Source organism: Lissotriton vulgaris, chromosome 6, assembly GCF_964263255.1.
Source record: "Lissotriton vulgaris chromosome 6, aLisVul1.2, whole genome shotgun sequence".
Lineage (NCBI taxonomy): Eukaryota > Metazoa > Chordata > Amphibia > Caudata > Salamandridae > Lissotriton > Lissotriton vulgaris.
In genome coordinates, this window is record NC_141694.1 from 64,001,676 (window position 1) to 64,025,224 (window position 23,549).

The 23,549-nt window shown below is 47.7% G+C and overlaps 1 protein-coding gene across 1 annotated transcript in view; it reads right to left on the reverse strand.

Annotated features, from left to right (window-relative positions):
* Positions 1 to 22,618, reverse strand: part of LOC147706789 (exportin-5-like) — a 1,247,062-nt gene extending 1,224,444 nt beyond the window's left edge. The window contains exon 1 of the mRNA XM_086925922.1: positions 22,406 to 22,618. Within this exon, the coding sequence (XP_086782048.1) occupies positions 22,406 to 22,528 (123 nt within the window). The 5' untranslated portion in view covers positions 22,529 to 22,618. The remainder of the gene's footprint in view (positions 1 to 22,405) is intronic.
* Positions 22,619 to 23,549: the final 931 nt, after the last annotated feature.

Genomic DNA, 23,549 nt, shown 5'->3' on the forward strand with positions numbered 1-23,549 from the left:
CAGTTAAGTCTAGCTGTGGATTTTGTTTCTCAGGAGGACGAATGACTAAAAAGTGGGTGACACTCGCTTAACAAAGTTACGTTGATGTCAGACCCCATATGGGGTGGCCATGGAGTATTTAGGCGCTACTGGACACAACCGTGGTAGCAGGGGTTCATTTGGGGCTCTAATTATAGGTACCACCCCAATTTGACTCGGCGAACTAGGCCAAAAACACCTTTCTGCACTTAACTCTCATGGTAGCAAAGGTATGCAGTCAAAGAATTCTCAAGAGGGTAGTGGGGGCAAGAAATCACAACTCAAACAATAAGATACTGCCTAATCCATGCTTTTCTTGTAAAAAAAAGAGTAACACTTTAATAAAGAAACAAAACATAACACAGAGAATAATGGGGCTGTAATATCTGTAGTTATTGTCTGTATCTCCTATTATGCAACTTTCCTCTGCCATAAAATCAATTAAAACATTTTTTTAAAAAGAGAATAATGGGGTTCAGTTACAGGGCTCTTCAAGGCGCTTTAGAAGTAACCAGAACATATAGTGGCCGACCTGGCCTGAACCAGGTTTCTGATCAGGTGATCCCTGCCATACTAAAAAATCTATCCAACTATGGCTGTAGTTCCCACTCATTTATGCAAATCATTAACTTATGGCTAAGGCTCCTTTTTTTTTTTACTGATTTTTACAGATAAATACAGACAGAAAAACATTTATTTTCTTGTCTGTATGTATTAATTGTGGATAAAAGCGGAAATTGGGTGCTTTTTGAGTTATTAAAAATACACTTTGCCATTACTGCCAGGCCAATAACTGTGTGAATTGATAGGTAAGGGGATTAAAAAAGAAAGGAATTTTAGTAAAGAGGCTTAAACAGCAGTAGCTATGCACAAGGCTGATACTGAAATGTACATATGTTCATATAAGTGCATTGATTTATCTTCTGTGGGTGTTCAGATCACCGAAGCCTGGCAGGCATTCAGGCATGACTTCATATTTATTTGTTAAATAAATGTGGAAATGGAACAGTTTCAGCTTTAATTTTTTCACAAAACCATAACAACACACGTTTTCAATGCAATAGGTCTCGCATTAAGAAAGTTTGAGCTATTGGTATTGTAAATGACAATTTTTTAGGGCTCGCCTGCTGTGCGCATGCGCACAGCTGGAAGCTCTATAGGGGCTTATCCAGTGTTTAACCACCACTGGCGATTCCACTGGCGATTCCTTTGAGTGCATGTGCTTTTTAGGTCATTGCGCAAGCGCAAGCCCTAAAAAGCGCGTGCACAATGCCACCAGCCGCCTGCCTGCCTGCCTCACATTACCACATCAAAGGCAGCCCTCCCAGCGTATTTGTCACCCCCTAATTATTCACGGCCTGCCGGCCCTACTTTCAGTTTCGTCTCCTAATCTTCCCGCCACTTGCTGCAACAACTGTTTATGCTCTGCTTGAAAAGAAACATGGAATGCATGCTGTATCCTTTTCTGTAAGGATAAATGCTGCTCTGTCAGTAAAACCATTTTTTGAGTGAATCAGTGTGCCGTCTTTGGGGAACACATCTCCCCCAAAAATGTGCCTCAATAACTTAGGACCACGAATTCCATACTTCTTAAGAGGGCTTTTCGGAGTTTTGGTTTAAGTACTGAGTGCACTGTGTAGTAGCTAGCTAAGGCGCAGTTGTGTTGCCATGTGCTGTTGCCGTGCCCAGACAACATTCAAATATATTTTCTTTCCTTTCTGCACACATTGTTGAGATTTATTTTGCCCTGCTACTTATCATTTTCTGAGTAGGCCTTTAAAATTCGTCATTCCTTAAAATATAGTGTAGCTTCGGTATTAATTAAACACCGACAGGTTTAACAAAACCTTCTCCCAATGCAGATGCTAACAAACAAACCTCCCTCATTTACGGTTCGTACTCTTCTTTTCTGTGATTCAGTTTTCCTTCCAGAATAACGTCCTACATATTTTTCTGCATGTATCTGTTGGAACATTAGCAAGCACTTGTCATAATTTATCCAGCATCGTTAAAGGATAGATTTTTTTTGTTTTGAGAGTTGTAATTTCCGTTAAGGCTCCTTTTTGATGTCCTTAGACAGCGTTTTTGCATCTCTACCAAACTACGGATTTGAACTTCTTTTGTCCTCTTGGTCGAGGCCCGATTTCCGGTATTTGTTGAGAAATGGACCCAGTGACCGGTATTTATATAGATTAAATAATGTCAAGAAGTATGCTGTCCAAAGGAAACGTTGTGTTTCATTACAGTGAGGTTAAGCATGCGAAAGATACATAGTTAAAGGAATGTACAAAGTAAGGGAAATTGAGGAGCGCGATTGAGAATTTTTGCCTGGCCCCTCCCCAGTTTAAAAAAAAAAAAATCTCCTCTCTCTTGGTAGGTTTCATTGATTAGATGCTAGTTTTCTCTACACCAGCCTTTGTAATCTTACAGCAAGTCAAGGTGGGGGAGGTTTTGACTTCAAGCATTGTCATCTTTTGAATTCATTTTTTATACATTTCTGCTGAAAGGGTTCCTCAGTTATGCATGGAACGCATTTTTCGCAGTCCTGCATTGCTGAGTGAGTTTACACACCTTTACATTCTCTATTTCCGCAGATCACATTAAACGTTCTTCAGCTGAGTTTACCTCTGGGTTAAGTGACAAAGTAGTGACCAATTTAGTGAATACATTTAGTAATTTCTTACATGCTTACTACTGTGTTTAGGTCGAGCGACCTATCTCAATGCGCATGCGCATTGAGCGGGAGCTCTATATATAGCGGCTTAAACAGAGCTTACCGAGATCAGGCGATTCCCAGGCGATTTCTTGCAGTGCATGTGAAAGCGCGTGCACAATGCCACCAGCCGCTTGCCTGCATTACCACATCAAAGGCGGCCGCGTCTCAGGCCCCTGCTGCTTCACACCCTCATGCCGCTCTCCCCGCTCCGCCCCCTCCCCTGCCCGCCGTGTCGCATTTCTCCTCCCCCCTCCCCACAGCAATGCCCTCCGTCTTCTTTCCCTTTGCTGTTTTATCTAGCATAAACTCGATACAGAGGTGGGCGCTTTACATAAGCATCAGTTACATTACAGGAAGGCACATTCAGCCACATATAAGCTTGGCATGCATTCCTTACATTCTACAGAGGTTGAGTTTGGAAAGTGAGTGTAGGTATGTTATGCAAGTATGTCTCATGTAGTTGCACGGTCCATACATTACAACAGGAGCATGAACTTGTGGTCAGGTATAAATTGCATGCATAGTCTTGTATTTTTTTTGTTTATTTACTTAGACATTATTAGTCTGTTCAGATCCCTGCAATCTGCAGGGCTTGCTTTGCAACCACGCCGCCAACGAGGAATGCTGGTTTCTTCTACTAGTTTGTTTGACTCGAATGTTTCGTAAAACCGGGCACGATGTAGCGCCATCTGGTGGTCAAGTTGATGCTCCGTGTTTTACTCGTACATGTTTTCTACAAGATTTTTGCTCGTCATAAATCCGATTTGCTTTTTCTACAATCAAATTCACTCGATTACTTTGGCAGCGTGTAGTTTGATAACGTATGCGCCCATTGCCATATTAGAAATAATTGCACTGGTGCAAAATATAGAGTAACGCCATTATTTTTGTCTTTGTAATATGATAGAAAACTGCACATACTCAAGACCATAGTACAATGATATATTTTGTACCAGGTCAAAGGGAAGGCTATTGACAGAGTAGGTAGCCACCACATCCACCACCAACAAGTCCACGACAACCACCACCGTGTCCACCACCACTACGTCCACCACCACTACGTCCACCACCACCACGTCCACCGCATCCACCACCACCACGTCCACAACCACTACGTCCACCACCACCACGTCCACCGCATCCACCACCACCACGTCCACAACCACTACGTCCACCACATCCACCACCACCACCACCACCACTACGTCCACCACATCCACCGCATCCACCACCACCACCACTACGTCCACCACATCCACTGCGTCCACCACCACCACCACTACGTCCACAACCACTACGTCCACCACATCCACCACCACTACGTCCACAACCACTACGTCCACCACATCCACCACCACTACGTCCACAACCACTACGTCCGCCACATCCACCGCCACATCCACCGCCACATCCACCGCCACATCCACCGCCACATCCACCCCACCCACCACTACATCCACCACACCCACCACCACCACCGCATCCACCACCACCCCATCCACCACCACCACCACCGCATCCACCACCACCACCACCGCATCCACCACCACCGCATCCACCACCACATCCACCGCATCCACCACATCCACCGCATCCACCACCACATCCACCGCATCCACCACCACATCCACCGCATCCACCACCACTACGTCCACCACCACTACATCCACCGCCTCCACCGCCATCACCTCCACATCCACCGCCACATCCACCGCCACATCCACCACCACCACATCCACCACCACCACCGCATCCACCATCACCACATCCACCCCATCCACCACCACCACCACCGCATCCACCATCACCACATCCACCGCAACCACCACCACCACCGCATCCACCATCACCACATCCACTGCATCCACCTCCACCACATCCACCACCACATCCACATCCACCATGACATCCACCGCCACATCCACCACCACACCCACCACCACATCCACCACCACCACATCCACCACCACCACATCCACCACATGCACCACCACCACATGCACCACCACCACATGCACCACCACTACCGCATGCACCACCACCGCATCCACCGCCGCATCCACCGCCACATCCACCGCCACATCCACCGCCACATCCACCGCCACATCCACCGCCACATCCACCGCCACATCCACCGCCACATCCACCACACCCACCACACCCACCACTACATCCACCACTACATCCACCACACCCACCACCACCACCGCATCCACCGCCGCATCCACCGCCGCATCCACCGCCGCATCCACCGCCACATCCACCGCCACATCCACCGCCACATCCACCGCCACATCCACCGCCACATCCACCGCCACATCCACCCCACCCACCACACCCACCACCACATCCACCACATGCACCACCACCGCATCCACCACCGCATCCACCACCGCATCCACCACCGCATCCACCACCGCATCCACCACCGCATCCACCACCGCATCCACCACCGCATCCACCACCGCATCCACCACCGCATCCACCACCACATCCACCACCACATCCACCACCACCACCGCATGCACCACCACTACCGCATGCACCACCACTACCGCATGCACCACCACCGCATCCACCACCGCATCCACCACCGCATCCACCACCGCATCCACCACCGCATCCACCACCACATCCACCACCGCATCCACCACCACATCCACCACCGCATCCACCACCACATCCACCACCACATCCACCACCACCACCACCGCATGCACCACCACCACCACCACCACCGCATGCACCACCACCACCGCATGCACCACCACCACATCCACCACCACCGCATCCACCCCCACCACCGCATCCACCCCCACCACCGCATCCACCCCCACCACCGCATCCACCCCCACCACCGCATCCACCCCCACCACCGCATCCACCCCCACCACCGCATCCACCCCCACCACCGCATCCACCCCCACCACCGCATCCACCCCCACCACCGCATCCACCACCACCCCCACATCCACCACTACCACACCCACTACCACACCCACATCCACCACACCCACCACCACCACATCCACCACCACATCCACCACCACATCCACCACCACATCCACCACCACATCCACCACCACATCCACCACCACAACCACATCCACCATCACCACCACCACCACATCCACCATCACCACCACCACCACCACCACCACCACCACATCCACCATCACCACCACCACCACATCCACCATCACCACCACCACCACATCCACCATCACCACCACCACCACATCCACCATCACCACCACCACCACATCCACCATCACCACCACCACCACATCCACCATCACCACCACCACCACATCTGGGTGTGTCTGGGTGTGTCTGGGTGTGTCTGGGTGTGTCTGGGTGTGTCTGGGTGTGTCTGGGTGTGTGTGTCTGGGTGTGTGTGTCTGGGTGTGTGTGTCTGGGTGTGTGTGTCTGGGTGTGTGTGTCTGGGTGTGTGTGTCTGGGTGTGTGTGGCTGGGTGTGTGTGGCTGGGTGTGTGTGGCTGGGTGTGTGTGGCTGGGTGTGTGTGGCTGGGTGTGTGTGGCTGTGTGTGTGTGGCTGTGTGTGTGTGGCTGTGTGTGTGGCTGTGTGTGTGTGGCTGTGTGTAGGTGCAAATGCAATGTTCGTCACAATAAAATACACTGAACATAATCTTCACAAAAGTTATTTACAAACGTTTAAGCTATTGCCATTATAAATTACAATACATTTTATTTAAGTATTAATTATTTACAAAATTAAAAGCCATTGTTATTTGTAATATCAATACATCTAAGTCACGTAAATACAACACACATTGCATTACAAATGCTATAGGTGTCACATTTGCGAAAGTTAAAACTATTGACATTGTAACTGACAAAGCTATTCATTTTGCTATTTTCAAAACCAACACAAATAAACAAGCACTGGCGTTGCCAATAGGTCTCGCAGTAGGAAAGTTGGAGCTATTACAATTGCAAATAACAATGCCTTTTATTTTTGTTTTCATTTTAAAAACATAAAGGGCTTTGTCATTTACAAAACCAATAGCTCCAACTTTCCTACTGCGAACAGGTCTTGCCTTTAAGTTAGCCATTTGCTTTGCTAATGGTATTGTATTATAGCTATGTATTACTGAGTATGTATGTGATATGTTGTTATTTTATGTTGTCAGAATTGTATGTGTTACCTATGTGTTTTGATTTGCAGTGGCCTTTGGGACCTTATACGTGTTTAGCAATGCACTTTCCAGCATAAGTAACTAAATAAATACATACAAAAGATACGCAGGATCTGACCTTGTGTAATGTAATAGGTGATTATGGAAAACACTCCAATGCGTTTAGCCACATTTGCTGTTGAGGACACTGCATAAATAAGAAACATGGCAAAAGAAAGATGCTGCAATAGAGGAACACATCCAAAGGGCAGCTTAGCATAAAGCCCCACTACTTCCAGACCACAAAATTAACAACAGACTGCGAAAGGGCGTAGACAGTGAGACATATCGGGGAAAAAAATAGTCAAGGCTGGATGCTTGTTTAATGGGCATTGATAAGTGAAATCCTGCAGCCACAGGTGTTTTTATTTTACTGACCTTTTAGCCATTGTAAGATTACCTAAACACGGGATGCAGAAACATCCTATCTTTAAAAGTTGAACTGTTGCATACAGCCATAAATTATAGATGTACAATCGAGAGCGCTGCTTGTTGCAACCTACACTTGGCTCTGGAGTCACTACAATTTAGATTACTATAAATTCAGAGGCTCAACATAAAGGCAGTTACTTATAAAGTGGCGGTCAACGATCTCCCTTAAACCGGTTCAACAATCTTAATAAGACTGAAGAGCCGATGATGGTAGGGCTTAGTTCTTATGTAGGTTTTAAAATAACTTGGTCTCTGTGGCTACAAAATACCAAACAAGATCAACCAAGAGGGTGAGAGGGTCGAAATCAAGTGGGGCATAGGGCTTTAGAAAACATACAACCCACAGTGTTTACGAATGACCACATTTTGCAGTGAGGCCCCTCAGTTTGTGTAACTCACTGCACTTCCACATTATTACAGCATTACAACAAAGCCATTAAGTGAGCTAGTAATAATTTGGTGCACAAACCTGTACAAAAATTACACTTTCAATTTATCAGAAGGCACCCTGCTCATCTACTTAACTCTGGAAAATGTAACAATTAAGGGACCTCAACCCAAGATGATCCTGAATTAAATTGATAGCCCAAGCGATTGGCAACTGTTTTAGTTCACCCTGTGCCAGACGTACACCCTTCGGTTATAAGCAGAACAGCGGCCTGCGTGCTGGCCTCGCTCCGGGACACAGGAGGAATTGTGACTGAATGAGCAGCCTCTGACAATCTGCCTCAGTGTAAAAGGGGCTAAACTTGAAAACAAAGGCAATTCAATGTTTCACTCATTGTGCTGAATTTCAGCTTTTGTAAAATAAAAGCCAGCATGAACCAGTCATCACATCGGCCGTGGACAATATACACTACTAAAGAGGCAGTGCCGCTCAGTGGAGGCACTGGTGGTAACAGCCCGCTGGGGCATCTCTCCCCCGCCTGTTAGGCATGGGCTGAAGACGGAGCTCTGTGTGTTTAAGAGATCAAGTGAGTGCCGGTAGAGGGAGGCTGAAAGAGAGAGAGAGGGAGAGAAAAGAGCAGGAGAGAGAGAGAGAGGGAAGAGCTAAAATGAAAGCGAGAATGAAAGAGAAGAGCGAGAATGAAAGAGAAGAGTGAGAATAAAAAAGAGCAAGAATAAAAGTGAGAAGAGTGAGAATGAAAGAGAGGAGAGCAAGAGAGAGAACAGCAAGAGAGAGAACAGCAAGCGAGAGAGAGACAAAACGGCAAGACTGGAAGAGAGATTGAAAGAAGCGAGAAAGAGAGGAGGGAGCAAAACTTAAGGAGACGGATATTAAAACAGAACCACGAGAGAGAGAGAGCAGGAAAGAGACACGAGAGCGAAGCGGACTGCGCTTGTGCAACTAAGTCATTACATAAATAAACAAGCACTGTCGAAGCGAACCACGCTTGTGCAACTAAGTAAATAAATAAACAAGTGTGGCCCAAGCGGACCGCCCTCGTGCGAGCTGGCTCAAAATCCTGTGACTCAAATGTGTGCTTACACGAGATGAATGCGTCCTTCCGTAAACCGATGAAATATCTTCCACCTGCAACCATACTCAAGCAGACCGCCAGTACATGTACACACATGGGGCATGCAAAAGAAGACGAAAACAACAAGCATTGAATAAAAAAATGTAATAAAAACAAGCGTTGGCAAAGCAGGCAAGTCTTCCGTGCTGAAAGTGAAACCAGCCCTCGGCATTGCTGTGGTGGGGGAGGGTGGGCGGGGGAGAGGCAAGCAGGGAACAAGTTAAACGAGGTCTGGCAGGGAACAGATGGCCTGGCCGTGAAGCAGGGGGCGGGGCAGCGCTGGGGAAGCCTGTGGGAGGGTGATTGATGACTGATGTGGGGAGGGAAGAGAGCCTTTTGCGAGCCTGCAGGAGAAATGCTGCCGATGCGCGTGCATGTTTAATCACGCGGTTCACGTGAACTGCATGAAAACCGCGGGGCTGAAAGCCCTTGGTTTGACGATGATTTTCGCCACTTGAATTCTCGCTCCGCTCGATGCGCTTATCGATAGGTCGCGAGACCTAAAAAAGTGTCATTTACAATACCAATTGCTCAAACTTTCCTAATGAGAGACCTATTGCATTTCCAATGCTTGTTTATTTATGTGTTGGTTTTGAAAATAGCTAAATTAATAGCTTTGTCATTTACAATGCCAATAGTGTTAACTTTCGCAAATGTGATACTGTTGGACCCGGCCCTTTTGGCAGGTTCACCCCGAGACTTTTTGCTTTTTCCGAGCCTGTTTCTGGAACCTGGTGGTGGTGATTTTAGGCATCTGCGCACCTTTTCACTGTGGTACAGTGTAAAGTGCTTGAGCTCTCTGTGTATGTGTGGTGAGTGACATGCCCTCCCATAGGAATGAATGGGGAATATGTATGCCCATGGTAGTTCCTGATGTGTGGGGAGTGCAGGGGCGAATTTGATATGTGCGAATTCGTGAGATTGAATGCTGCGTAATGACATATGCGGCATGACTGTGTCTAGTCTAGAAGTGCCACTTTTAGAAGTTGGCATATTTGTGTAATTGGTGTCTGGCGTGTGATTGGCTGGTGAGCCTGGCCCAGGAGTGCCTGGGCCTGCTTGTGGATTGAATGTCTGGTTTGAGGGTGGCAGGAGCTGGGGAGCCCCAGGAGGTTGTCTGAGTCAGCCCGTGGATGAAAGGCTGCATCTGCTGCCAGGGGGGAAGTGGGAGGAGATGGCACCTGGGAGTGACTAGGGCTGTGCCTGCCTGACCACAATGCTGGCTCCACCTCCCGCTGGGCGACTGTCACCTCTGTCCCTGACACTGAAGAGAGTTCCCTACAACCAGTTCTAGCTGGTTCTCACACTGCCTGCACAAAGACTTCAAAGACTTTTCTCTGTATAAGAAGAGGCTGTGTCCCCTTCCAATTTGTTCTTGTTTTTGGACTTGAATCTTACCAGGGGCGTGCTACTGCTTGGGCCCAGGGGAATCCCTGGGCCCTGCCTAGCCCCTGGACACCTGATGGACTGCTGATGTCCTGGACTCTGGAGACCTTTTACTGGGTCCCCTTTGCTTCACTTTGCTTAAGGACCTTGCTGGACTTGTGGACCTTTACTTGTCCCTAGCACTGGGAGTGCTTTGCTTTCACCCCTAGCGCCTGGTGGAGCTTTATCTCTGCCTTTAGCACTGGGAGCGCCTTATTTTGCTGTTCTAGCGCCTGGAAGCGCTTGTATGCTGACCCTAGCGCTTAGGAGCGCTTTATCTTTGCCCATAGCGCCTTATGTGGTTCTAGCGCTGGGGAGAGCTGTGGCCGGTGCCCACCCGGCATTTGCCCAGGATTGAGGAGCCTATTGAGTGCCCACCTCGATTTGAGTAATTATTTGAAGCCGGTGTCCACCCGGCATGGCCCCGTGTTCTCACCGCCGCCTGGGGGCCTGAAATTGACCAGATGCCGCGGAGAGAGAAACGAAGGGGCCGCGACCTGATTGGTCCTTTGTCGATAGGAGCCGCGCTCTGATTGGCCGTTGCAGTAGGCCTGTCCCCGAGAGCCGCGCTCCGATTGGATGCTTTGCCCGCAGAAGCTGTGATGTCAGGGAGGCTCGTCCGTGGAGCCGCGACCTCATTGGTCTACCCCAAGGAAGCCTGTTCGTCCTTCTTCGTTGCCGGTCTCCCGTATGGAGAGGGAGACCAGGAATGCAGCCTCGAGCGAGGGAGACCGGAGATATCCTGACGGCCCGTGATTGGGGCCGCTGGAGCAGCAGAGAGGAGCCGAGGTATAGCGGGGCTCCTGGGTCCTGGAGGGAGCCCCGCCCGAGTACCGCCGCCGCTTGAGAGGAGAGTCACAGCGCGAGGTCCCGGTGAGTGCGGGGGCGTCTTTTCTCTTTGTTCGCAGAGCGGCCCCAGAGGGCCGTTCCAACGATCATGGGGGCATTTTCAGTCTAGAGCCCACAGAGGCTCCGTGGCATGTGTTCTGAGCCCTGAAAGGCTCCAACGTGGGGGCATAATTGAGAGCCTGTGTGGCTCAGAGGGGCTATATATGTTTAGAGGGGCCCGTGGGGTCCGTGAACCTACACAGAGCCAGCGCGCTCCAACGTGGGGGCGCCATTGTTGACTGAGCCTACGTGGCTCCGCTGAAGGGACAAGGATGTTTCCTGGAGTGGCCTTAAAAAGGGGGCTAGCATGCTCCAACGTGATGGCACAGTGCTGTCCTGAGGTCTAGCGAGAGCCCTACCGCAGATTCCCAGCTGCCCAGCAAGTAGTGGGCACCTGCCACGTTTAGGCTTTTACTTTTGGCTGGTGCTGCATGGCAGCGCGCCCTGACATTCTGGACACAGGGCGTCTTAGCCCCAACAAGGCCAGTTAGCCTAGGGACTGCCACAGGTGGTGGCTTATGTAAGTTTTGCGCAATTGTATGGTTATTGCACCTCTGAATGTGTTTTCTTGCATCATGTGTTATTCCTGCACCTCTGAATGTTTTTAGGCATCATGGGTCTTCCTTTTCCCTGCGCTGCACCTCTGAATGTTATAGGCATCATGTGTCTTCTTGTGCTGCACCTCCGAATGTATTTTATTGCATCATGTGCTTTGTTCTGAACACCGCTGAATGTGTAGGTTTATGCATTATTATTATTATTAAATGAAATTTGTAGAGCGCGCTGACACCATGGGTTTCCTGGCGCTAATGCATCATGTGTTTCCCTTGTCTTACACCTCTGAATGTTTTTAGACATGTTTTTTTTTTCCTTTACTACTCCTCTGAATGTGTTTCATGCATCATGGGTAATGTGTTCTTGTTTATACCCCTAAATGTATTTTATTCTTAGGTGGTTGTTCTTTTAGTACAGGTGGTCCTAGTGAGGTCCTGGTTCCTGTTACCAGTGGTTACTGGTTGTGTGCCATAGTTGCTAATTTGTGCTACTATGATTTTTATTCTTTATTCTAGAAGTGCTATTTCTGATTCTGACAGTGGCCCACGAGGCCCTGTCTGGTGTACATAATCCCTTGTGAATATTGCCCGTGCCAGTTGGCACCATGTATTATATGTGATACTATCTGATGTGTTTTTACAATACAAAAGTTATTTTATAATAACCTTGTGTGGAGTTCCTTTTGTGGTGTGCCTAGTATATTGTTGCTGTTGTGTGCTGGCGCAAATGCTTTACACATTGCCTCCGAGTTTAGCCTTACTGCTCGTGCCAAGCTACCAGGGGGTGAGCAGGGGTTATCTTGGCGTGTGACTCCCTTGCCCTGACTAGAATGGTGGTTTCTGCCTAGCTTTGGCGTCAGCCTTAGCCAACCAGAAATAGCCAGTTCTAACAGATACCTATAGCATTTGTAATGCAATATGTGTTGTATTTACGTGCCTTATATGTATTGATATTACAAATAACAATGGCTTTTAATTTTTTTAATAAATGAATACTTAAATAAAAGTTATTGTAATTTATAATGGCAATAGCTTAAACTTTTGTAAATAACTTTTGTGAAGATTATGTTCAGTGTATTTTATTGCGACGAAAATCTAAGAACAGAAGTGAAATATTAACACCTTTTTGTGACATTTGTAATAAAGCTTGAAACATTGAGAGATCATATTTGAACCAGTTGTTGAATGGTTGCACAGATTGATGCTGTGGTGGCGACGAGTGATGTTGTGGTGGCGACGAGTGATGTTGTGGTGGCGACGATTGAGGTTGTGGTGGCGACGATTGAGGTTGTGGTGGCGACGAGTGATGTTGTGGTGGCGACGAGTGATGTTGTGGTGGTGGCGACGAGTGATGTTGTGGTGGCGACGAGTGATGTTGTGGTGGCGACGAGTGATGTTGTGGTGGCGACGAGTGATGTTGTGGTGGCGACGAGTGATGTTGTGGTGGCGACGAGTGATGTTGTGGTGGCGACGAGTGATGCTGTGGTGGCGACGAGTGATGCTGTGGTGGCGACGAGCGATGCTGTGGTGGCGACGAGCGATGCTGTGGTAGTGCATAGTGATGTTGTGGTGCCCTTGAGTGATGCTGTGGTGGTGCTGAGTGATGCTGTGGAGATGCGATAGATAGACAGAGTGAGGGCGATAGAGTGAGGGCGATAGACAGAGTGAGGGCGATAGAGATAGATAGATAGATAACAAAAATGTGTCACTGTCTGCATTTTACCCCCCAAGGCTGTAATCTTAAAAAACATGGAAAGTGGTATTTAAATGCAGGACTACATATTACTCCATATTTTGCCCCTTTCAGTTGTATAAAAGTCAACTTGCGACATCACTTCCTACCATGAAATAGCACCACAGCGATGTCACAGAATAGCCTATTAAATGGGAAGAGAAGTAAGGCATGCCATCAGGATACTAAATCATACATTTGTCAATAATGCTGTAAATAATGGTAAAAATAAAACTCAAATATGAAAGACATCTTAGATATACACACATTAGGAAACTGGAAAAGAGATACCCTAGACAGCCTGGCATAGCTGCTCCGGAAGGGCAAGAGTAGCAGCAGATCGCTCCTGGTCACCAGCCAATATAATCTTTATTATGATACCACTGCAATCTCAATATTGTGAAGATAACACTCATTTTGGGGGAGTTTCAGTTTAAGAGACTGTAACATTCATATGGTGTCTGATTAACTAAAACTAGCACTCAGTCACTGCTGCAGCACTCTCACTATAGCACTCACAGTGCTGCATCACTCTCTCACTGGAGCACTCAGTCACTGCCGCAGCACTCTCACTAGAGCACTCACAGTGCTGCATCAATCTCTCTCATTGGAGCACTCATTCACTGCTGTAGCACTCTCTCTCACTGTAGCACTCAGTCACTGCTGCAGCACTCACTAGAGCACTCGCAGTGCTGCATCACTCTCTCACTGGAGCCTCCATCTCTAAACGGAAGTGGGGTGAGCCAGAGGGCCCAGCACCGCAGCCACCATTGTTCCCGCTTCCTCCCCCTCGAACACCGGAAGCCGCATGCCAGGAGGATTCAATGGAGATTTTCAAAACACCGGATGAATCTGAGGGAAGTGCACAATTCAATCTCTGCTATTTTCTGACCTGGCCCAGGCCCACAACCACAGTCAGTGCACCACCCTCTGTGCCGGCAGCAGTGCAAGCGATGAGTCAGTTTGTGATCCTGGGAGCCTGCTCCAGTGAAGGGCGCCCACACGTCACTGATGTGAGCCCTAGGCTGAAGGACCCGGAAACAAGCTGCAGGAAACCCCCGAGTGGTGTGACCATGTTTTCAAAGTAAACCGGAGAGTAGCACTCACTGATAGTACCATCTCTTATTTAATGCGCTTAGAAACGGCAGTGGCGCTTTATGAAGCTCTATGTGACGCAGGAGTTATCACCGGAGGAAGGAGGCGAAAAAGGCGTGGTGAACGGAGCTGGGAGTAGCAGGCCTTGGGGCCCAGATACAAAAATGGAGTAGGTCAGGACAGCACAGGTTAGAGGTGAAGGGAGGAGAGGAGGAGAGGAGGAGAGGAGGAGGCAAGAAAGGGTGGAACCAGCTGGGAAAGTGTATGGCTTAGTGTGGGCAGGAAGAGCAATGGGCTGCAAAGGTTCATGGAGCGGAGCAGCTGGGGAGAGGTACAGGCATGGATGGGTGCGGACAGACATGTGGGCAGAAACAGGGAAAGGGAACTGTGCTGCGAGGGAATGGTATGGGCTCGGAGAGCTGTGCGCTGGGAGAAGGGCGGACAGATAACTGCGGGTTGGGAACAGGATGGGAGACCTGACGGCAGGAAGATGTGGTGCAGACTTCGCCGTGAAATGGATCCAAAAAAACAACCAGCCTGTTACATATTGCTGTAACACACAAGCATGCAGACCTTTGTAAAAGTGAAAAAAGTTAATCACGCCTCACATATCCACTCCTGGCTTTCATGCGCGTCATCCCCGGCCTCCGCCGGCCGCCCCCGAATCTGTAGATTCCAGGCATGGGCCTGTGATCCTGTTTTTGCTTTGGGGTATTTGAATTATTATGTACCGGCTATCAAAGGTCCCAAAGGGAGACCAATGGGAGGTCTCACTATATGGGTCCGTCAGTCCCTGAAGATCTTAGTAAAAAATCTAGAGCTAAATCACAAAGATATCCAGCTCATTAGACTCGAGAGGGACTCTTCCACCTCCATTGACATCTATAATTTATATGCTAGAGGGGGAAATGCTGGTAAATCAGCGGTTCTATCGTCTCTGTACAGTTACCTAGATATTCACTCTTCTGGGAATAACATCATATTGGCAGGAGACCTAAACCGTACTTTTGAACCCCTTGATACCGGTGAGGCTTTTTTAGGTGCGGAGGAAGACAAGATTTGGGAAATCCCTGCACTTGACTTAACCCCAATAACTCGCTGGACCGAGGATATCCTAAGCCTGAATGCTATGTGCCTTGAATACGGGTTAAGGGCCCTGAATGGTCGTACTAAGTCAGACAGAGTATCAGCCATGACTTTTGATAATGGAAGATCTAAGAGTCGTATCGACTATGTTATATGCAGTATGACCCTATGGTCATCCATTATTGATATGGAGGTTAAGGAAAGGCTTGAGAGTGACCACAATCCTCTTTGCGTTCTCCATAAATGGTGGATGTCTGATGTAATTGCCACTAGTACTTCTATTGACCCCTTACCCCCGCTGATTGTACCTACAAATGATTTACGCAGGCTGAGGTGGACTAGTGTTAAAACAGATCAGCTGGTTCTGGAAAAAATAAGCATGGCAACGGATAAGGCTATCATGGCCCTTGAGGGTGAAACTGGGCCTCTTCCTAGTAAAAATACTGTCACCAAGGTCCATTAAGTTCTCTTTAATGAAATCAAAGGCCATTTTCTGAAACCGGCAAATAAAAAGATCCATGCCCACAGACCAGCACGATGGTACAATCATGAATGTAGGCTGGCAAGAACCTCCTTGGGTGATGCTATTAAAAACAAGAATTTAGAGGCAATTAGATCTGCCAGGAAGCATTACAAACAGTGCATAGCAACAGCGAAAAAAGATTGGGATGAGGCACACTGGAACAATCTAAAAAATGCAAGTGATCGCAAGGACTCCAGGTTATTTTGGCATATAGTCAAATGGGGACACGACAGGATAGAAGAAGCAAGCACTAATAATGTCCCCCAGGATGCTTGGGTTAAGTTTTTTAGCGAACAGTATGCTTCTAGACATCAGGCAGTGGATAGAAGGTGCATGCACGGTTTACCAACTGAGGATGACATCTTCACTAAGAATGAAATAGTCACTGCCCTAAAAACTGTTCGAAGTGGGCGGGCTCCTGGTATTGACGGGGTGCCGGCAGACGTTTTCCTGAATGACACTGATAGATGGTGCAAATATATCTATCTGTTGATAAATTTGATTACCAGGGGGGCTGACATTCCAGTGACCTGGAGGGGTGCTGTAATCATCCCTATATACAAGAAAGGAGATCGGGCACAGCCCGGTAACTATCGCCCCATTAGTTTAATAGACACCATCCAGAAAATAGTGGGGCGAGTAATTGTTAATAGGTTGCTCGATTGGGTTGATGAACACAACATTTTATCCCCCTTTCAGGCCGGATTTCGCAGGGCAACCAGCACTGTGGATCAAGCCTTCCGTTTCCAACTGATACAGTGGAAGACCGTGGTGCTAGGCAGAGGCAGCCTGTATGCAGCATTTGTTGATCTGCGGGCTGCCTTCGACCTGGTACCGAGGGCGAAACTGTGGGAAGTGCTTGAGACACTAGGGGTCCCTGGGGATCTGTTGATTTTAATTATGCGACTGCATGAGGGCAACTATGCCAAAATACGATGGGGAGGATATGGGAACGACACTGCCGAATTTCCTGTTGAGCGCGGGGTTCGGCAAGGATGTTCAATGGCCCCCACCTTGTTTACCCTTTTTATTAATGGTGTCGTTTCCCGCATGCAATCTCGGGCTGTGGATGCCCCTTCTCTCGCTGGGGAGAAAGTCCCCATTTTAATGTTCGCCGATGACACTTTAATTTTATCAAAAACCCCCAGTGGTTTACAAAAAGCATTGGCAATATTTGATGAGTTCTGTATCGACCACGGTCTTGAGGTGAATGCGTCCAAGACAAAACTCATGGCTTTTAACCCACATAGAAATTTTAAATCAAATATTACCATGAGTGGCCGCATTCTTGAAGTTGTAAAATCCTTCACCTATTTGGGGATCCTGATCTCCAATGACAATAAGTGGCAGCAACACCTTAACATTGCTACATTAAGGCACAAGCAGCTATCCGGCACTATAATTAAGGAGCATAGGAAGTCAATGACAAAACCTATTAAACCACCCCTGATAATATATGAGGCAAAAGCAATCGGGTCTGCTTTGTATGGTGCGGAGTTATGGGGGTACGAAAACCTCCACGAACTCCAACTATCTGAAAATAAATTTCTGAGGTCGTTGACGGGTACCCCACAGAGTAGCCCATTATTGCCCCTGCGTTACGAGTTAGGTAGAAGAGAACTCACGGAAAAGGCCAAACTGCGCCCGATATTATTCTGGCGGAGACTTTGGACTACACCAGAGCTCTCTCATTACGCGGAAGGGTTCTCTGATGTCATCAAAGCTGACCATTACAATAAAATCAGATGGTTTAAAACACTAAAGATTGCACTGTTTAATTTAGGACTACATGCCTTATGGACAGATCCTGCTGGGGCTTTATTTCCCTCTAAGACTGTTTTAAAAGACATATTCTGGGAACACGTTGCTAATAGGAGCTTGCTTAATACCAACAGCGGGACTATGACCACTGGCTACCTAGAAGCTAAAATGTTCCCCATTTATGAAAAGTATTGGGACTACATAATGAACCCCCTGGACAGGAAATTGTTATTCCAAATGAGGGTAGGTTCGCTCCCCCTCCGTAACCTAACAGCTAAATGGAAATCAGGGGGGGTAGTACTATGTCCAGCCTGTGGGGTAGGAAAAGAAACCCTAGGTCATTTCCTGTTTTGTTGCCCAGTATATTCTGCCCCAAGGCAAGCCTGGTTGGCTCCTATGTGTAGGAATTTAGGTACAAAAAGTAGTATGGTGGCACTGCGCATAGTAAAATCTACTACTGAAGAATGGATCAATATTGCAATTGCAAAGTACCTGGGATGGGCGTGGGTTTTCAGGCAGAGACTATTGGTAAGTTAAATACTGCCATCAAGTCGATCAGAGACTGCTAGACATTTGTCTATTCTCTGTAACTGCTTAGTAAATAGCCAGAGACTGCTAAACTAACGTTTATTCTCTGTAAATTTTTTAGCTGACCAGAGACTGCTAGACTTTTGTCTATTCTCTGTTTATACAATGTGTCATTGGCTTGAACGTTGATTTTTAATGTAATGAATGCTCTTTTAATGTAATGATTTTCTGGGGATATTTACATTGTTATTATGAATGTCACCCCTCTGGTCTCTTTTTTCCGACGGTAATGATTTTTGCACCAGTACATATGACGTGTCATTGTTTTTAATTTTTTAAAAAATGTGCATTGTTTTTTTAAATTGTTAAAATGTGCATGTGCTTGTCTGATTGAGTATGTAAATTTAATTGGCTTTTTAATTATATGTTTGTTTGTCTTGCTTTTATGAGTAATACTCGAATAAAGCACCTTTTGAATTGAGATTCCAGGCAGGATCACAGCGCAGGGCTGTACATCGACCGCAAGAGAGTGCCAGCATGTTGTCTCATTGGGCGCCCTGGGGGCAGACCCCGTCTTCAGGGCTCAATAGTCGTGGCTGCTGGTATCGCGTGTAACACATTGCAGACAATGGCTGTGACCGCGCGCCTTAGGAGACACGCGCTGTGAAAGTGAAAGCGTGGGAGAGCGCGAGAACAGACACGCACGTTCACAGTGCTTGTCTCCTAAAGCGCGCGCGTTCACATCACGTGTCTCCTAAAGCCTGCGGTGACAGCCATTGACTGCAATGGGTTTTTAAGATTGTGCACATCTCATGTCCACATCTCATGTCCCACTCATGTCCCACTTCGCTAGCTACACAGCGACAATATTCTCACTAGCGAGCAGCGCATGGCGCTTCATCGCTAGGCGAGACCTAAAAATGGATAAATACAGATAAAAAGGTGACAAAAAATAAATATGGATAAATACAGACGGAAATGACCAAAAAATAAATACCATAAAACCGAGAGCCCTACTTATGGCTAATATCAGGCAAGAATTGGCATATGCGAGGATTCACTTTTATGGCTATTGAACCAACGAAGCAATGCAGAGGAACCATAAATCAACTGAGCCTTAAATCTTGCAAACATTCTGGGTGACAAAATGGCCCGGTATAACCACTCAGTTCTAAGACAAGATCCTGTCTTTCTCACACACACCTTTGTGTTACCTGGTTGGCCAAAACGCTGCTTAGGGATGTGGCAGTCATGCTTTATTTTCACACAGAAGAGTCTTCGGGCCACTGATTCAGGGTTGCAGAGGCAGCCCCACTCAAGTCATGTTGGAGCTGGGGAAGGCCAGAATCAGTAGTCATCTCTCCTTGGCAGTTGTGCCCTTTGGGAAATTGTGAAATCCTCAGCTCAACCAGAGAGGACGTATTACCACAGCTCAGCAGCAGTGGCCAGCAGTTTCTCACCGCACAGCAGAGATGTGAAAGCAGGCCAAGGTCAGTAGTCATCTCTGCTTGGCAGTTGCGGCCTTCAGCCTCTAAGGATAGTTCTTGGCTGCAGCAGCAATGATATCTGTAAACTCAGCTCATGGGCAGCAGCAGTCAGGCCCCTCGGGTCACGACTGAGATACTAGATGGCACACTGATGATGAAAATTAATGTTGCGTCATGTAGTTCACCAAATTGAGCAACATCTGGAAGATAGAGACTGGACACCCTCTCAGCTCTATTCGAAACCAGAACTGTCCCACACACAAGTTTCAACTTCTTAGTATTGCACCAAGAACACGGTTGGGCTTCTCATCCTGCACAGTCTCTCCTCCTGCAAAGTCAGGTGCACTCTTTGCCTCTCTGAGTAGGCAGACAAGCTTGTAGGTGGTGAGCAAACACACAGCTGTGCAGAATTCAGGTGATGTCCCCTAACCTCTGAGACACTGACAGGCAGACACCTGCTCTGGTCAAACAGCAGCAGTTGAAGTACTCTCTGGAACACTTCCTTCGTCGTACTTGGAAACATAACAAAGTGGTGTGGATCTACTTTTATTCTCATTTAACAGACAGGAGATGTAGATCCACTATCTAAGGTCCTGAGGTGGATCCCTTTTAAATGTCATTTGTGACAAAAGAAAACATAGCCTTTAGGCAAGGTGATCTTATTCAAAGCAAGCAGTGAGGATAACCGGCTCTAAGCAGGCATATCCAAAACAAGGATGCAATGAAATTTAAGATCTCTGCATCTAGCTGTTAATAACCTTCCACAAGTGGTTATTGGGTACAGACAAAAATGGAGGCCCCATCTAGAAACTCCTCCACATGGCTCTGCTCTCAGGAATTCTAATCAGCAATTCCTTGCTAAATGATATTCATAGAATTTCTACGGATAGCATTTTCTCAATCTTTTTTCACTTCAGCCTGGTATGACGCCCCCTGAGCGGACCCCAAAACTGTTTTTAGTTACTGCGGATCCCGAGCAACCTGGCCGATGCCCAGTAGAGCTGTCCTATACAGCTATTGAGGAGTCTGGCCCCATGCCGTCACCTACCCAGCCGGCCATCGGACATTGTTTTTCCTCGTCTCCCCATTTGTGTCTCCTTCTCTTCCCCTTCGATGGAACAATGACAACACCCCTTGGGTGGATACCAAAACTATTTGTACCCTCCGCGGAGACCGAGCAACCTTGGCCGATGCCCAGTGGAGCCGTCCTATACAGCTATAGAGGAGTCTGGCCCCTTGGCCGTCACCTACCAAGCTGGTCATCTGACATTGTTTTTCCTCGTCTCCCTGTCCAGAACTACCCCCAAAAATCAGTATGCTGTCTCCACACTTATGTCAACAACTCACAATATAGACAAAAGCCCCATGTCACCACCTAGCTAACCCTCGGTGCGCACTCCTCAGTCACAAACGGATTTTGGACCGTGGCTTTATCATGTGCCATGGCCTTAGACCTCGTCGCAGAAGTACGATGCCAAAAGGAAAATGAGGATACCAAGTACCATCCAAAGCCATCAAGCAGTCAGAAAAGGGTTAGACACCTATAGGACATGCAGCACAAATCGTCCCCCCAAAAGATGATATGAGACACGCCGCCGTTGCTTTGAACATTGCTTCTTGATCACCCCCAGAACATGTAACATAAATATCACCAATAAAAATATTAACAAGGGGAATATGAAACCCCTGTGAAATCTACTACCTCTTCCTATCCGTGTGGCGATTGGACAGATTCAGCCACACTGATGAAGGAAGATTCTGGACTACATAGGAATTTGAATATATAGGTCTACCCTTGAGAGGTAAATGGAAGGGTCTAACTTTCCACAGTTGGGTGAAAAAACGGGCTTGTCTTCCTGTGAGGTGAAATGCGTAGAAAGATTTGGGAGGGAAAATACATTGTGGTCCCACTTTAAGGTGAAATGAGAGGTTCAGCCTTCAAACTAGAACTGACGTCTAATCGATCCTATGATCTAAATGGACAGGTTTGATCCCAAACTCTCAGGGTCATGGGAGATGAACATTGGTTCTAATTAAGGGTAACGATACCTCGTGTGGTGCTGCGCCTACAAAAAGTAAAGCCGATAGATTTGAACCCCCTGTGAGGTGAACGTCTAGTAGAGTTGACAACATATGCTCATGCGATAATGCCCCCCTTCTGGTGCAGCCGTTTGGCTCAGCTCTTTTGAAAATCTGTAACGGGAGTGTGAGTCTCGGAGATGTGGCCTGCATGGGCCTGACACTCCACTACCGGTTAGGAAAACGGTCAAGTGGGCCGGCCCCTCAGTAACACATCGCTCGAACACACCTCTCCTCAACCGGCCACACACAATCCGGATTATAACGTTCTACAAGGGCGCGCGCTAACTCCGTGAGCGCGCCCGTCAGTGACGCAATGGGCAGCGGCTCGAGCTCTTCCCTGCCTCGGTTGCGGCGCCTCACCTGCAGGGCCTCGCTCCGATGTTGCTGGCTAGAATCTGGATCCATTATGACTTTCACCGCCCGCACAAGCTTCCTGCAGTGGATTCTCACTTGCTCCTCCGAGGTAGCTGTGGAGGACGACATCTTACTAGCTTGTCACGGAGGCAGCGGCAGTCCAGGAGGCCAGCACCAGTTCACAGATCCAACAAGGGAGCCCTGGGCGAAAGTGAGGCCTGGAGCGCAAAGGGGGCGGGGCAAGGGAAAAAAAGCACGTGCAGTCTCAGTGCGCTGGCGTACAAAGAAGACACTTTATTGCGCACGCGCTTTATGAAACGTGAACGTTTGTCAATTAAGCTGACGAGAGCGAGTGATAACTACTCCCGACCGTTTCGAGCACGCGCTTTATAAAGTGTGATGGTTACCCAGTAAAGCGTCAACAATAACGGGAAAGGTATTCGTTTCTAGAAAAAATGTTTAAAGTGTATCCTAGAGACATCCAACCCTGTGTTATTAAAACATAAAGTAAAGAACTAAACATAACCATCACCACCCGCCCAACCACCGAAGGGAATTTAGGTCAGCTCTCTTTATCCGTTAATCTATTCAACTGCTATTCACACCTTGACTTCCCAAACTACACTGTAGTGCATTGTTCAATGGGTCAGCCCATTTCTGGCATTGATTCTTTTGTCCATCATTCTTAAAAATAAACCCACTAAAGTGCTGGAGTTGATGCCTCAATACTCTACCAATGTTTTTTTTCTTTCTATCCTTTATACTTTTTTCATTCATTACAGTCATACTCCTCTGTGTAAACTATATGCTTATGTTTTTGTAATTCAAAACTAATAGTACCTTTTACTTATGTCACACTGTAAGTACCCTATGGCACAGGCGTGCAACGCCCATTGGACTCAAGGGGCTTCAGCCACCCCCATCGTGTGTGTCAGCCCGGGCTGAGACAGCTCCAGGGCACACACACAGCTGCACCAGAGCACTTCACAGGTCTTTGCAAGACCATTTGCATGTTAATTAGGCATTGTTGTTGTTTCGCCCCTTCTAAGAGCCCCAGCAGCCCCACTCTGCCTACTGCTTCAAGATTCAGCCACCCCCCCCCCCCCTCCCGAAATTTGGCTCTAGTTGCGCCTCTGCTATGGCATTACGA